Raw genomic sequence first — 14,861 nt, 5'->3', positions numbered from 1 at the left:
GGGAGGGATTGTAAGTAGGTCATGAATTCAAGACCTTCCACTTACAAAAAAAAATAATAATAATAATTTTTTTTGAGGTGAAAATTAATTAGTCAAATGAATGATCCATGATGCAAAACATTTGGAATTCAACTTCTAATTTTTTCTGATCTCCTTTTAGGTACTCTTTCACGCTTTGTAAAGTATCAGTACCAGGACAGCAGGACTCGGGTCACGTCACAGTCGATATGCATAAATGCAAAACTGGAGGCAACCATTTCTGTATTAAGTTTTGACAACGAAGTTTACCTAATTTTCCTCACAGTTGTACCAATAAAATTAAGTTCATTTGTACCAATAAAACAGAACAACGAGAATCTGTAACAGCTCAAACGTGTTCCCAATCAGTCTTTTATCATTCATTCATCAGTTTGTTGCATATTAATCCATCTTCGCCTTCACAGCTGATGAAATTTTCAATTTCAAATACCATGTGGGCATTTTGGACATCAACATTAGCAAACATTTTTCTACTGCTCCAATTTGCCATGAGCTTTCCAGCAATCCACGTTTCACTTTCAGCTGCAAAACAATTTCAAAATGAGACTGATCGCCTTGCTTTGCTTGAATTCAAGCATCAGATATATGACGACCCGTTTGGAGTGCTCAATTCCTGGAACCACTCACAATACCATTGCCAGTGGGAAGGAGTCACATGTAGTACTCGACATCAAAGGGTCGCAGCCTTGACTCTCATGGATAGGCAGTTATCTGGAACTATATCTCCTCACGTCGGAAATCTAAGCTTCATGCGGTTCATCCAGCTTGGGGAGAATCAATTCCATGGTGAGATTCCCCAAGAATTCGGTCGACTCTTCAGGCTAAGAGTTTTGAACCTGTCAAGCAACGCACTCGGTGGAAAAATCCCAGCAAACCTGAGCTACTGCTCACAGATGATAACTATTATCCTAAACAGGAACAAGCTCGAAGGCAAAATTCCAATTGTTCAGCTGAGCAATTTGAAGAAGCTTGAAAATTTTCATCTTCATACAAACAATTTGACAGGTGAGATCCCCTCCTCCATCGGGAACTTATCATCTCTGACAACACTTGCTCTAGACTTCAACAATCTCGAGGGAAATTTGCCCAGCGAGATGGGGCGCTTAAAAAACTTTGCTATATTAGCAGCTGGGGGAAATAAACTATCTGGTATAATCCCTGCCTCTATCTTTAATTGTTCAGCCATTATTGCCATTTCAGTACCCACCAATTCCTTTCATGGCAATCTCCCAACCAACATAGGTCTCACCCTACCAAATTTGGAAGGATTATATCTCGGGGCAAACAAATTCTATGGAAACTTTCCAACTTCAATCACCAATGCTTCTGGGCTTGAGGTACTTGACCTTTCCAGAAATAAGTTTGAAGGCCAAATTCCAGCTAATTTAGGAGATCTCACAAATCTTATAGTATTTGATCTTTATGATAATCTCTTCGGCAGTAAATCTACCGGAGATTTAGATTTTGTTGCATCATTGATCAACTGCAGCAATCTAAGATCTCTTTCCTTGAGTGGCAATGAATTTGGCGGTAATATACCTAAGGTCATGGCCAATCTCTCAAATCAACTGGGTGAAATGTACTTGGGAGCAAACCAACTGTCGGGAACCATTCCAGAAGGAATTGGAAATTTTGTCAACCTACATATTCTTAGCCTTGAAGAAAACTCTCTTTCTGGGGTCATTCCAAGAGATATTGGTAAATTACAAAATTTACGTCGTCTGCGGCTAGACCATAATGAATTTTCAGGACAGATAGTCTCTACTTTAAGTAACAGCACCACCCTGTACCATCTGGATCTATCAACCAACCATTTTGAAGGGGACAATGTATTTGACAATGTTCTTGTGAACTATCAAAATTTGCAATATCTGGATATATCTCAAAACAACTTCACTGGAATTATATCACCACATTTTTTGCAGACACAATCATCGCTGATATATATGAAATTAGGTGAAAATTCGTTTAGCGGTTCTCTGCCGCCTGAAATTGGAAAGCTTATACATTTGGTGGATTTCAATGTTTCCCACAACCACCTTGTTGGAGATATACCCTTATCACTGGCTGATTGTTCAAATCTGGAGAATCTTTCTATGCAAGCCAATTTTTTCCAAGGTACAATTCCACCAAATTTGGCTTCTTTGAAGAGCATCCAGCAATTAGACCTTTCAAGTAATAAGTTGACTGGTCCAATACCAAAAGAACTTGAGAAGCTCCAATTTTTGAGATACTTAAACCTTTCCTATAACGACATTGAGGGCGAGATACCAAACAAAGGAATTTTCAGCAAGGAGAGTCAAATATCATTGATTGGCAACAACAAACTCTGTGGAGGCATTCCAGAATTGGAGTTCCCACCTTGCCCAGTGATTAAGGGGAAAAACAGAGGAAAGCTTAACGTTATCATATTGCTGTCCATTGTTTTACCTGCAACTCTGGTTCTCGGTATATTGTTGTTATATTTCTTGGCATATCAAAACAGAGAAAGAAGAGTGGCAGCCCGGGTCTCTAGCATGTCCACAAGAGTCGATAAGCATTTACAAATTTCTTACCATGAACTTCATCGTGTAACTTCAGGATTTTCTCCGGAAAACTTAATTGGCTCAGGTAACTTTGGAACTGTCTATAAAGGAAGGCTAGGAGAACATGGCAATAAGCTTGTAGCGGTCAAAGTTCTTGATCTTCAAAAGAATGGGGCTTCCAAAAGTTTTAAAGCCGAGTGCAAAACATTGAGAAATATTCGCCATAGAAACGTAGTCTCTATCATGAGTTATTGCTCCAGTATTGATTCCAAGGGTCATGAATTCAAAGCTCTAGTCTATGAGTTTATGGAAAATGGGAATCTGGACTTGTGGTTGCATCCTTCAGAGAAAACTGATCAGGCAACAAGCTCAAGAAGCCTTAATCTTCTTCAGATGCTAAATATTGCAATTGATGTGGCTTCAGCATTGCAGTATCTTCACAACCACTGCGAAGCAGAGATTGTTCATTGTGATGTAAAACCCAGTAACATTCTTCTTGACAATGATCTTGTTGCACATGTGGGTGATTTTGGATTGGCAAGGATTCTCCCAAAACCCATCAACATATCTTCCGAGCAGGGAACCAGCAGTACTATTGCTATTAAAGGAACAATCGGTTACGCAGCCCCAGGTAAATACAAATTCTTATGGTCACTTAAATTGTACACAAACTATTAAGGTTTAGACATAAAAAAAAACATAGTACTATTATTTTGCTCTTTAACTCATTCTTTATTTCATTGTGAAGCGGAGTAAAGGACTTTGGGAGATACAATAGCTGATTCTCTTTATTTTATTTTTTTTCCTTCTCAATTTTGTCATGTCACACTTTCTCTCCATTCATCTCGTTTAGCATATTTAGAATAACTTTTTAAAATCACTTTTAACTCATTCTTTGATTTTTGTAATATGTATATATACATATATATATATATATATATTGTTCATTTTTTTTTCAACAAACGATAACATTTTATAGAAATTAACTCTTGATTTTACAAGGATTAGTTACAAAAAGGGGATACTACCCTACTGTCCCTCTTTACTAAATCAACCAGCCATATTGGGAAATCATTTTCCCATTCAATATCATGTACTAGCTTTACTGGAAACTGTGCTAATACATGGCTGATTTCATTTTCTGTTCTAGAAATAAACACAAAAGAGCATCTGTCAAATCTTGTTCTAAGATCCTGTACATCTTCTAGAATAGTTGCAATGTTTGAATCATTCTCACTGCATCTGTTAATTTGCTCAACTACTGATTTGCAGTCTGAATGGACTGTAATTTTGGTCCATCCAGCTTGTTTAGTCATCAGTAATGCATTCCTTATGGCAAGTGCTTCTTCTTTACTTGTTATTCCCTTTCCCTGGGTGACTATTCCTTTAGCTTTCAGTAGTATTCCTTTCCAGTTCCTTGCTATTATTTCTTGCCCAGTCCTGATCCTTTTGGCTGATATAGCTGCATCCGTATACAACCTTATCACTCCCTCCCTTGGCATCTCCCTTCTTGAGTTGAGTTCGGAACTTGTCTGGATTGTAATCCCCTCCTGTTCTGGCTCCCTCTCTTGCTCAAACTCTAACCAGTCAGCTTGTGCTTTCCGCAAAATTTTGAAAGGTTCCTGCTTTGCATCTTCAAAAACTTTTTTATTTCTGGCTTTCCAGATTTGCCACAGGATGTGTATGGTGAGGTTAACTCTATCCTGTCCGTGTTCCAATGATAGTGCTTGAGTAACTTGCTCCCACCAAAGCCATAGATTATGTTGCTTGTCTTGTAAACCATCCCATCTGACTGGAGCCATTTTCCATACCTCTGCTGCATTTTCATAGGAGAAGAACAAGTGTTCCATTGTTTCCTCAGCTTCCCCACAGCAGCCACATCTACCTTCACCCTTTCTTAGCCGTTTGGACAGTACCTCATTGACCGGTAGACAATTCTATAAACATTTCCACAAGAAGTGTTTGAGCTTTGCCTTCACCTTCATATGCCATAACTTTTTTCACACACTGTGCTTTCTTATCTCCCAACTTGTTTCAGCATCATTTCCTCTCGGTTCACTTTGATTTGTATCAAGTTGTCTTGCTACTGCATAGCCCGTCTTAACGGTATACGTTCCAGAATTTGAGTAGCACCAGATCAGTTTATCCTTTCTTCTTCCTATGCTAGTTGGGATATTTTTTATGAGTTCAGCATCTTTTTTACTGAACCACTTCTGGAGTTGTTCAAATTTCCATCTCCCCTCTTCTAGCAACTCGTTTACCCATTCTAACGTGCAATCCTCAGGTTTTGAGCCAGATAACAAGCCTTTTTCCGATCCAGTTATCCATCTATCATTCCATATACTAACCGACCTGCCATCCCCAATTCTTTTCCACAAGCCAGCTAACAATAGAGATTTTGCACTGTGTATGCTCTTCCAACACCAGGAAGCTGATTGTGGGGGATTTTTGCCATCCAGTTTGGGTCTTTCATGTATTTTGCCTTCATTACCTTGCTTACTAGCAAATTTGGAGCTGTTAGGAATCTCCAAATTTGCTTTGCCAGCAAGGCCGTGTTGAAATCTTCAAGGTCTCTAAAATCTATCCCCCCCTCTTCCCTTCACTTCTGACAGCTTCTTCCAGCTTGCCCAATGTACACAAGTTTCTTGCTCTCCCTTTCCCCACCAGAATCTAGCTATCTTAGCTGTGATTTGTCCACATAAGCCTCGAGGGAGTCTAAAGCAAGCCATCACATATGTTGGCATCGCCATAATTACTGCTTTGATGAGTATTTCCTTGCCCCCTTGACTCAGTAGCTTTTGTTTCCAACCTTGAAGCTTGTTTTCGATTTTGCTCTTCACAAATCCAAATACTTGTGTCTTTGATCTTCCAATTGCCATCGGGAGCCCCAAGTATGTTCCATTCCTTGCCTCCTTCATATTTTCCAGTTCGTCTTTCACCTCTTTCTTCCTCAGGTCTGGAGTATTTTTGCTATAGAAGATAGCTGATTTCTCAAAATTTACCACCTGCCCTGATGCTTTGCCATATCTTTCTAGAATGCTTTTGACCTTCCCCGCCTCCTGCTTGTTTGCTTGGCAGCAAAGTAAAGAATCATCTGCAAAAAATAAGTGAGAAATGGTCGGACTATCCTTGCATATTTTGATTCCTGTGAGTTCCTTCCGCACCACTGCTTTGTGTATAAGATTGGACAGCCCTTCAGCACAAATATTGAACAGGTATGGTGATAAGGGGTCACCTTGTCTAATCCCTCTACTCGGTTGGATATAACCTACTTTTTGGCCATTTAGATTGAAGGACTAAGATATAGTAGACAAACAAGTCATGATCCATCTGACAAAGATTGGACAGAAACCCATTTTCATCATTAGTCTCCCCACAAACTTCCATTCAACTCTATCGTAAGCTTTTGACATGTCACGTTTTAGAGCCATGTATCCTACCATTCCCTTCCTCCTATTTTTCAAAAAGTGAAGAATTTCATGAGCTACCACAACGTTATCAAGAATTTGCCTGCCTGGGATAAAAGCTGACTGAGAGTTACTAATGCAGTGTTGCAAAATCATTTTCAGCCTATTTGCTATGATTTTGGAAATGATTTTATACATGACAGTGCACAAGTTGATTGGTCTATAATTCGCAACTGATTTGGGAACCTCAATTTTTGGAATTAAAGAGATAATAGTTTCATTCACAACTTTGAGCATGTACCTCGTATGGAAAAAACTACTAATAGCTGCCACTAAATCCACTTTGACAATATTCCAGTGATGTTGAAAAAAGAGAGGAGACATACCATCAGTCCCTGGTGCTTTGTTTGGATGCATGGAGAACAAAGCTTGCCTAATCTCATTTTCCTCCACTACCCTTATCAGCTACTCATTCATTTGGCTAGAAATAGTGCTTCGTATCTCTGCGAGAATATCCTCAAAGTTGTCCAGACTTGTAGTGGTGAAGAGGTCTTTATAATATTCACTGAGTTCCTCCTCTATCTCTTGTTCATTCTTGCACCAAGTCCCATCAATTTTCTGCAGCTTACTAATAGTGTTTCTCCTCCTCTTTGCTATTACCGTTGAGTGGAAAAAGGTTGTTTTTCTATCTCCTTCCTTGAGCCATTTGCTCCTTGATTTTTGGCTCCAATATAGCTCTTCCTCCTTATATGCTTTACTCAACTGGGATTTTAGCTCAGCAATTTGTCCACCCTTACCACTATCATTTCCTTCTCTCACCTTAACTAGTTTCTCCTTTAACTCCTTGATTCTTACTTTGGAATTACCTTGCACTTTTTTCCTCCATTCCAGAATTGCAATGCAACATTCCTTTATTTTCCTAGTCACTTTGAACATTCTGAATCCGAGGTGATCTTTTCTCCATGCTCCTTGAATCACCTCCTTTGTTTCTGGATTTTTGGTCCATCTTTGATCAAAATAAAATCTCCTTTGCTTCCTTTTGGTATCTGGATTAGTGTCAACAAGAAGCATGAGATGATCTGATGCCTCTGTTTCAACATGATTGCACCGTACCTTCTCATATCGTTGCACCCATTTTGTACTACATAGGCACCTGTCCAACCTTTCTTTCACCTCACCATCCCCCTCCCAACTATTGCTCCATGTCCACGGCATACCTTGATATCCTAAATCAGATTATTAGCTCTAATAAACCTGTTAAACTCTCTAAAACTACCTTTAGCTCTATCTCTTCCTCCCCACTTCTCCTCATTCGATCTCAAGTCATTGAAATCTCCCATTATTATCCAGGCCTCCCCCCATTCCTTCATCATATCCTCTAAAAATTTCCATTGCTCTTTCCGGGTATTGCTGTCTATGCTTGCATATACACCCACGAACCACCAGTGGCTATTTGTTTCCTTATCCTCTACTCGAGCACTAATGTACCATTCCGTGTTTCTTATCTGATCTATCTTCATCTCATTGTTCCAGAATAACGCAAGCCCCCTTGCTCTTCCATCTGAGTTAACAAGATGACAGTTCTCAAAACCAATTCTCCTTTGTACCTTTCTCATGAACTTTTCTTGATTTTTTGTTTCACATAAAAATACCATATTAGGAGAGTGGACGTTTAGAATTTCCTTCAGCTAGGGAATTGTCAAGGGGCCTCCTACACCTCAACAATTCCACACCACAGCCTTCATTTACACTGTGGAGGCATATGGGGGTTAGCCTCCAGTTCCCTAGTTGTTTTCTTCTTGATTAGATCCAACTTCATGACTTTTACTTTTGGAATATTAGCCTCATCCTCCTCCATTGGTTGAGTCCCTTGAAGCAAACCTGCCACCTTCCTTTTTCCTCCCAGTTCCCTCATTTCCTCTATGTTTGTAATTGCTTGTAGAGGGGTCCTAGCCGGCCTCCCTCTTCTTTTGAATGTACTCCTTTTTTCCTTTTTGTTTTCAATTTCATCAATTACTTCTGCTTTCCTCTCTATCCTTACGTCTGACCATTTTTCTTTTTCTATTCCTATCATCTTTTTTCCACTTTTCTCATTTGTGATCTCCACTTCCATTTCCTCATTCTCTGAAGGTTGTAACGGTATGTTCCCTCTGTTAACTTCTTCATTTTCCATTTGATTCTTTTTTTCCTTCCCCCCAGGTGAGACCGTAACCATGTTTCCCCCCTCTTGATTTTCCTTATCCACACACCTCTGGTCCTTCAATATCTCAGCCTACCCTTCTTCATTCTGCCTCCTCAATCTTTGTTCTTTCCCCTCCATTTCCTTACTCTCCAACTCCAACTGATTTTTTCCACCACTTGTTATAGTGGCTTCCTTCTCCTTTGTTCTTGTTTTTACTTGGCAGCTTGTGTTCCCTTGTTCCCCCTTCCTATTTTCCATTGCCTTTTCTGCTTCCACTCGTCCCTTTAAGGGGGACACCATTATATTCCCAGCTCTCATCCACGCTCCATGTTGTTCCTCACGTTCTGCTGTTCCATCCCTTCCCCCCACATTGCATGTCTTGTCACTATGCCCAATGATGCCACACCTATAGCAGAAATCCGGACATCGTTCGTATCTGAACTCAACCCACACTGCTTGCTCTTTGTTAACTTTTGTCCCTCGAAACAGTGGTCTAGTGACGTCCACCTCCGCTAAAATCTTCATGTGTCTCCCCCCTTTCCTACCATTTGCTGGGATAATCACCTCCCTAACTGACTTAAAGCTCTTGCCTAGTTTAAAACCCACCGCTCTGCTCATCCAATGGACCGGCATCTTCCATAGTTGTATCCAGAAGAAAGCATGCTGGAAAAAATTGTTGCTCCTTTCACATCCCGCTACCCATTCCTTAACTATTAGTACCTGATTATCCATAACCCATGGCCCTCCTGTCAAGATCTTTTTCTTTTCCTCTTCTTCCTCCAAATGGAACTGGAACAAGTTGGGGGCCTAGTTCAGTGACTTTCATCTTTTTGGGATATCCCCAGGCGTGGTTTGTGAAATTTTTTATCCCTGTGAAGTTTGCTATTTTTTCCCCCACCAGCCTTCCTATTAAACTTCCATTGCACCCCACAACACCTTCCTCTATATCTTCACCACTCAGATCTACTCCTATTTCTGTTTCTGACAGTTCAAATTTTTGGAAAGCTCTAGCTAGGGCGTCTTCCATTTCTGCGTCTCTTGATTTCCAGAGGAACCCAAGCACTACTTCTGAGCTTTAGAAGTGCAGCTGACTGACCTGTGTTGAAGACACTAGACAAGGCAAACAATGTTATCCGAAAATCCTAACTAAAAACACCAAAGACTGAGATAAAAATCTACTACAAATAACAACCACAAGACTCAACAACGAAAAACGAAAAACAGAGAGATGAACCAAACGACTGTCCAGCTTCCGACCAAGTTTATGCTCCATGAGACTGTCTTTATGGGTCATGTTTAGTCCACTGTATTTACTACTCCAATAAATTAACCCTACTACTCTGGCTGTGTCCGCGATCAAGATTGCTGGGTTTCCATTTGTTTCTGGTTTGGTGGCAAAAGAAATGTTGAGATTGGGATTTGTGTTTGAGTTTGAAATTTTGAAAATTTGAAAGCTTTTGGGTCACTTTTCCTCACCCACTCTCCTACACCGAGGAGAGAAATCTCTAAAGTTAGAGAGAGAGTCTCTCAATGAGAGAGAAATATTTTTTTGTCATTTATCATTTATCATTTTCAACCGTGGATTTATCATATCATTTGATAATTGCATGAATAATCAAACTCATAGAGTATAGGTTAACAAATATATTCATATGGAAATAGCCGTAAATAATTGATTCAGTTTATGTCCCTTAAAATAATTTTCCCTTTACTTTTTTAGGTTTTCTTGTATAACATAACAATAATATATCTAAAAACAAAAATACAGAGTATGGAATGGGTGTTGCGCCATCAACTCTGGGGGATGTCTACAGCTATGGAATTCTTTTGCTAGAGATGATCACAAGGAAAAGACCAACATATGATATGTTCATGGACGAGCTTGATCTACATAATTTTGTTAACAGGGCCTTGCCTGGACACGTTTATGAGATCATGGATCCCTTGCTTCTTTCTAAAGCAGGAGATGAAAACAAAAGAATGACTCCTGGAGGGGATAAAACTGATGGTGGAAGAGAGATGGAGTGTGTTATTTCCCTGTTGAAAATCGGGCTCAAATGCTCAGAGAAATCGCCAAATGATCGGATGCACATGAATGAAGTTGTCGGAAAATTACATCATATTAAGGATGTTTTTCTTGGTGTCAGGGCATATCAAAAAAATCTTGAACCTTAATAGCCACAGGTACATACAAGAATTTAATACGGTTCAGAAGTTGAAGTTCATTTCTTCTATTTTAGATGAGCAATTTTATTCTTGATATCGTCTTATAAGCTAACTCATTCTATTATTCGGAATCTATTTTAGCTAAAAGAAGAAAAAAAAGGAAACAAAGCAAAAGTTTATGTGTTGTTCGCATGGAAAAGGATGTCTTCTTTCTGGTACTAATGCATAAAAGCTTGATTTGCAGCTGTTTGTTTGTTGGTCTGAATCTCCGAACAGAAGTTGATGAGTTGATGACGAAATTGGATGTTTTGAACAACATTATGGTTTGGGTCTTATGCTTCTGTAATTTACATTATGTAATAAATTGTACTACTTTATTACAATGCATTGCATACTCTTGCTTCTATTAAGCATGCCCTTCCATATGAATGATGAGCACGACACCAAGGGATAGAAGGTGGGAATCAATTGTACGAAAATTACGTTGCAGCATTGCCAGATGATCGGCTGCCTTCACTTTAGACAATGTTTCTGATCACTTATTCGGATGAAACAAAACTTTGAAGAGTTGTTTGATCATTGACTATAAGATACGATTCCTAAATCACAACTATTCTAACTGCAGAGAATTGATTTATTGCAGAAAATCATTCTTCACATTTTAGAATACTCTAAAACTACTCTCTATTGTTTTAACCAGTTTGTCATATTAGTGTATATTGTAGACAAACAAACTTTGCCTTATCCTAAAGGATATATATCCTTTGTATTGAACATTAATAGAAGACAAATATAGCATAAGAAGGAAAAGTGATTGTACAATTTACAATTTGAAACCGTTTCTTTCTTTGTTCATCTTCCTAGTATTTACACCAAAGTCTCTAAACCTTGCAGAGTAGACATGCAGTGTACTAAAACACAAGCTTAAAATTATAGACTTCAAAAAGTAAGTCAGCACAGCAACTGTTTTGGTCCTTCCTATTAAGTAGTTGAATGAAATGGATATAGACCATCAATATTTTGGTCCTTCCCCCTTATTGCAGAGACAAAGTCATTTAGCAGACTGACTGTTATAGACCTGAAAGAGTAATAAATTGTTAATTAGAAGATGAGGGGAAAAAATGTAAAAATAAGACTTTAGGTCAAGAGAGGAGAATACATTTTCTCCAATCTCAGATAAATTATTTGTGTTAATTGACAAAGATAATGAAGTATTAGCTCAGTTTCCTGTGCTTTTGTGGACTTAGAGCAGAGCAGGTAATCTGCCGGCTGCCAAAAGTCATGAACGGCAACACTCTAATTGGCTTCCAGTGTTCCACAAAAAAAACAAGAGTGGGAAAACAATAGGGTTAATTGCATTAAGCCCCCTTGCAATTTGGTCCCAAAATCACTTCGTCCCCTGACGAATCACTATACCCCATAGATTGAATGTTCAGTGAATCAACCCACGTACCTTTAAAGTTAGCAATTGTAATTTACCATCATGAATTATGATTACGGTTGCGCTTAGCCTTCCTAAAGAATTATTTACACAATTTACCTCTAAATTCATGTTTATGGAGGAATTAACCATAATATTTAACTTATTTTCATTTTTCATATTTTCCTTTTACGTCTTTACCCTTTTTGTTTTTTATTGTTTCGATTAGTTCTACGTCTTTGTAACACAATTACCATATACATTATTGTACTGTAAAGTTTAGCTTTCTTTATTTTCTGCACATCATTCATTTGTTTTCGTAGAAGTTGCTTATTCATTAATTTTCATCATTAATGATTATTCACAAACTCCAGAGTTAACTTTGTTGTAACTTGTAGTTAGTTTAGTTTGTTGCTTGTATCACAAACAATATGCAATCTAGATATTAAACATATTTAAATACAAATATAAAGCTTAGAACTTATAATTAATTAATTACTACCAGTTATATAATAGACTTCAATATAACGAGGGAATGCAGACAAAACAAAAATAAAAGAAAAAATAAGAGGCAGAAAAGAAATTAAAGATTAAAAGGAAAGCTAAAAAGACAAAAATAATTAAAACAATAAGGGTAAATTGCCTATAAAGTTCTTTAGGGACACGGTCATAGTTCATGGGGGCAAATGCAAGGATTTTTTTTCTTTTTTCCTTTTTTTTTACCTTTCTGATTGAAAATGAGGGAAATCTTGAAAATCCAGCCAATTTGCAATCACTGTCATAATTATGTTTCTAGCTATATCTGCATAATTACGTTTTTTAATAAAATTTTTCAAAACTTTCTTCATAGAAAAAGGTGTAATTAAATCTGAAGTCAAGATTAAAATGGAATTGAGTGGCTCATAGAAAGTGTAAATCATCAATTACAATAGCCACAAATTTTTTTTTCTTTGCCATGCTGTTGATCAGAATCAACTTTTTCAGAGTATGAGTTGAAATTGGAGGCATCAACTCAAGGTGATGTCTACAGTTATGGCATGCTTTTGCAAGAGATGTTCTCAGGAAAGGGACCATTTTTCTTTTTTTGATGGATGCCTTTGCACCAACCGATGAAATTTTTAATAAATCCTGAATAAAAAAACAGATCAAGTGATTTGATCCCTTAATCTACACCTAATGAGAACTTTAAAGCTCTCCCTAGAGTTGTTGGTTGGCGCCTGTTACATTTGTCAATGACTAGGATTTGCATAACTATGTTAAGATGGCTTTGCCTGAACAAATTTGTTAGATCGTCGACCCTTCGCTACTTGCAGAAGAAATAGAACAAAATGTTAGGTCTGGTCCTATGAAGTTGACTAACGAAAACAATAGGATTCTGGCAAAGCAAATAAAAAACATAGGATTTTAAGTGATTCGGTCGAATTGACCTACAGGCAAAGGAGTAACAGATTTACTATAATAAAAGAGAGTATAAAAAGAGAGAGTACAAAACTCTAGAAAACAATTCCAAGGCCCGAAAGACACTCAAAATTGAAAACATAAAAGAGGTTAAATAATACAAAATACTTAACGGTTCAAATGCCCATAACTTGTTCTTTTGGTTTGATATCTAACCAAAGCCTCTCTTAGATTAGGACGTGGGTCCGTAAAACTCTCTTGAGTTAGTGTATACAGCACTTGAATTGATACTCTTAGCACATTTAAACTCATATAAGTCCACTATATTTATAACTATGAAGAATAGAGATTCTTTATAAAATTTTCGATGTGAAATACAAAGGCACACCCAACAAAAAATCGGCAAGTATTTCAGGTTGCTACAGAAGATGAGGATGTAGGTCTATTAGGTGATGTAAACCAGGTGCAAAAATGCCTTGTTTCGATCTTTCAAGTTGGATTGGGATGTTGCCATAAATCATCGAAAGATCGCATGGACATGAAACCTTTCTTGATGTTAATTAGGCGACACCAAAGCAGATTTGAGGTCCTGTTCCGGAGTCGTTGCATTAGTGCTAAACAGTGAAAAGCTTTTGAAGTGATAATGACAAATTGCAACAAGAAAAAAAAAATTTTATTTGGGGGAGCAAATTGGTTAATGCATGAATCATCGAATTGGAGCGTTCCTTTCTTTAAAAAAAAAAATTCTGTTTTACCTGTTATAAAAGCAATAATTTTTCTGTTGGCATAACTCGATTTAAAAATTAATTGTCAAAAAGTATTGGGCTGATAATCTTGTGATATACAGCTGCTCCACAATACAAACAGTCCTCTCCCCATCCAAAGATACAGAGGAACAACATGTGAAGAACTTGTGACCAAATACTACTATGTTTGGCTTCATTGCAGGGTTATAATCAAATTTCGAAAGAGAAACCTGTCTAGTGATGGACATTGCAGGGTTACTTGGAAAGAATTTCAGCTTTGAGTTAATTACTGCACAGTGCGGAGTTGTTTGCTAAATGAGAATGAGCCAAGGCCCCCGGCCGCCAGGAAGATTGAAATGTAACTTGGACAATTAGGTCATTTTTCAAATTGATAGACAATACCTCAATGGATTGGGAGAGGAAGGGGATCCAGGAATGCTCTCAAATTACAAATGGTGGTGAGAGGAAAAGTCCTGCTGTGGGAGAGGGTGAATTGAGGCCCCTCTCACGAATCAACTAGATGTTAGACTCGATTAGCTACACACGTTCATTTGCCGATTGAATCAGTTGAAAAGAAGACCGTCTTGATTCGGGTGTGTAGCTAGGCACCAAGGTATTTGGTGGAAAATGGCAAATGGAGTTTTTGGGATGGTTTGCTGTGTTTGCTAAAAGAAATATTCGCCAATGTGGAGATTTGTTAGGAAATTAGTTTAATTTCTTTTAGTCAAGATCCTTATTTGGTGTGGAAAGTAACTAGTTTCCTACTTAGATTTTAGTTACTTGAAATAGTAGTCAAGTAAAGTCCTATTTGGTTTAGAATTAGATGTTATTTCCTACTCTATATGAGTTTAGAAATTAGTATTGGTTTCCAATTGTTATTTGGTTTTTTTGCCAAGTAATGTTCTCTATAAATAGGTGGATTGACATACTACAAAGATACAAGAAATGAGTGAGAGAGTTCTTAGTGGGTGAGAGGGT

General features: G+C 37.9%; 2 protein-coding genes across 2 annotated transcripts; both read left to right on the top strand.

Moving 5' to 3' along the window:
• The first annotated feature begins 470 nt into the window (after nucleotides 1-470).
• Nucleotides 471-1,561, top strand: LOC113756577 (LRR receptor-like serine/threonine-protein kinase EFR). The gene is made up of 2 exons (XM_027300211.1): nucleotides 471-1,376; nucleotides 1,529-1,561. Exons 1-2 carry the CDS (start codon nucleotides 471-473, stop codon nucleotides 1,559-1,561), a joined length of 939 nt encoding a protein of 312 aa, XP_027156012.1.
• On the top strand, nucleotides 1,181-10,686 carry LOC113756592 (putative receptor-like protein kinase At3g47110). Its single transcript, XM_027300229.1, has 3 exons — nucleotides 1,181-3,195; nucleotides 9,922-10,337; nucleotides 10,564-10,686. The coding sequence occupies exons 1-2, from the start codon at nucleotides 1,587-1,589 to the stop codon at nucleotides 10,326-10,328; spliced, it is 2,016 nt and encodes a 671-aa protein (XP_027156030.1). The 5' UTR covers nucleotides 1,181-1,586; the 3' UTR covers nucleotides 10,329-10,337; nucleotides 10,564-10,686.
• The last annotated feature ends 4,175 nt before the right edge of the window (nucleotides 10,687-14,861 follow it).

This window comes from Coffea eugenioides, unplaced genomic scaffold (assembly GCF_003713205.1).
Source record: "Coffea eugenioides isolate CCC68of unplaced genomic scaffold, Ceug_1.0 ScVebR1_23;HRSCAF=104, whole genome shotgun sequence".
In the NCBI taxonomy this organism is placed as follows: Eukaryota; Viridiplantae; Streptophyta; class Magnoliopsida; order Gentianales; family Rubiaceae; genus Coffea; species Coffea eugenioides.
Note: the sequence above shows the minus strand (reverse complement) of the source record. Positions and strands in the feature narration are given on the sequence as shown.

Bases quoted from the DNA above. Each gene is read 5' to 3' on its own strand.
- LOC113756592 (XM_027300229.1), top strand. From the start codon at position 1,587: ATGGCCAATCTCTCAAATCAACTGGGTGAAATGTACTTGGGAGCAAAC. The intron at 3,196-9,921 runs GTAAATACAAAT...ACAAAAATACAG, and splicing joins AATCGGTTACGCAGCCCCAG to AGTATGGAATGGGTGTTGCG.
- LOC113756577 (XM_027300211.1), top strand. From the start codon at position 471: ATGTGGGCATTTTGGACATCAACATTAGCAAACATTTTTCTACTGCTC. The intron at 1,377-1,528 runs GTACTTGACCTT...GATCAACTGCAG, and splicing joins CCAATGCTTCTGGGCTTGAG to CAATCTAAGATCTCTTTCCT.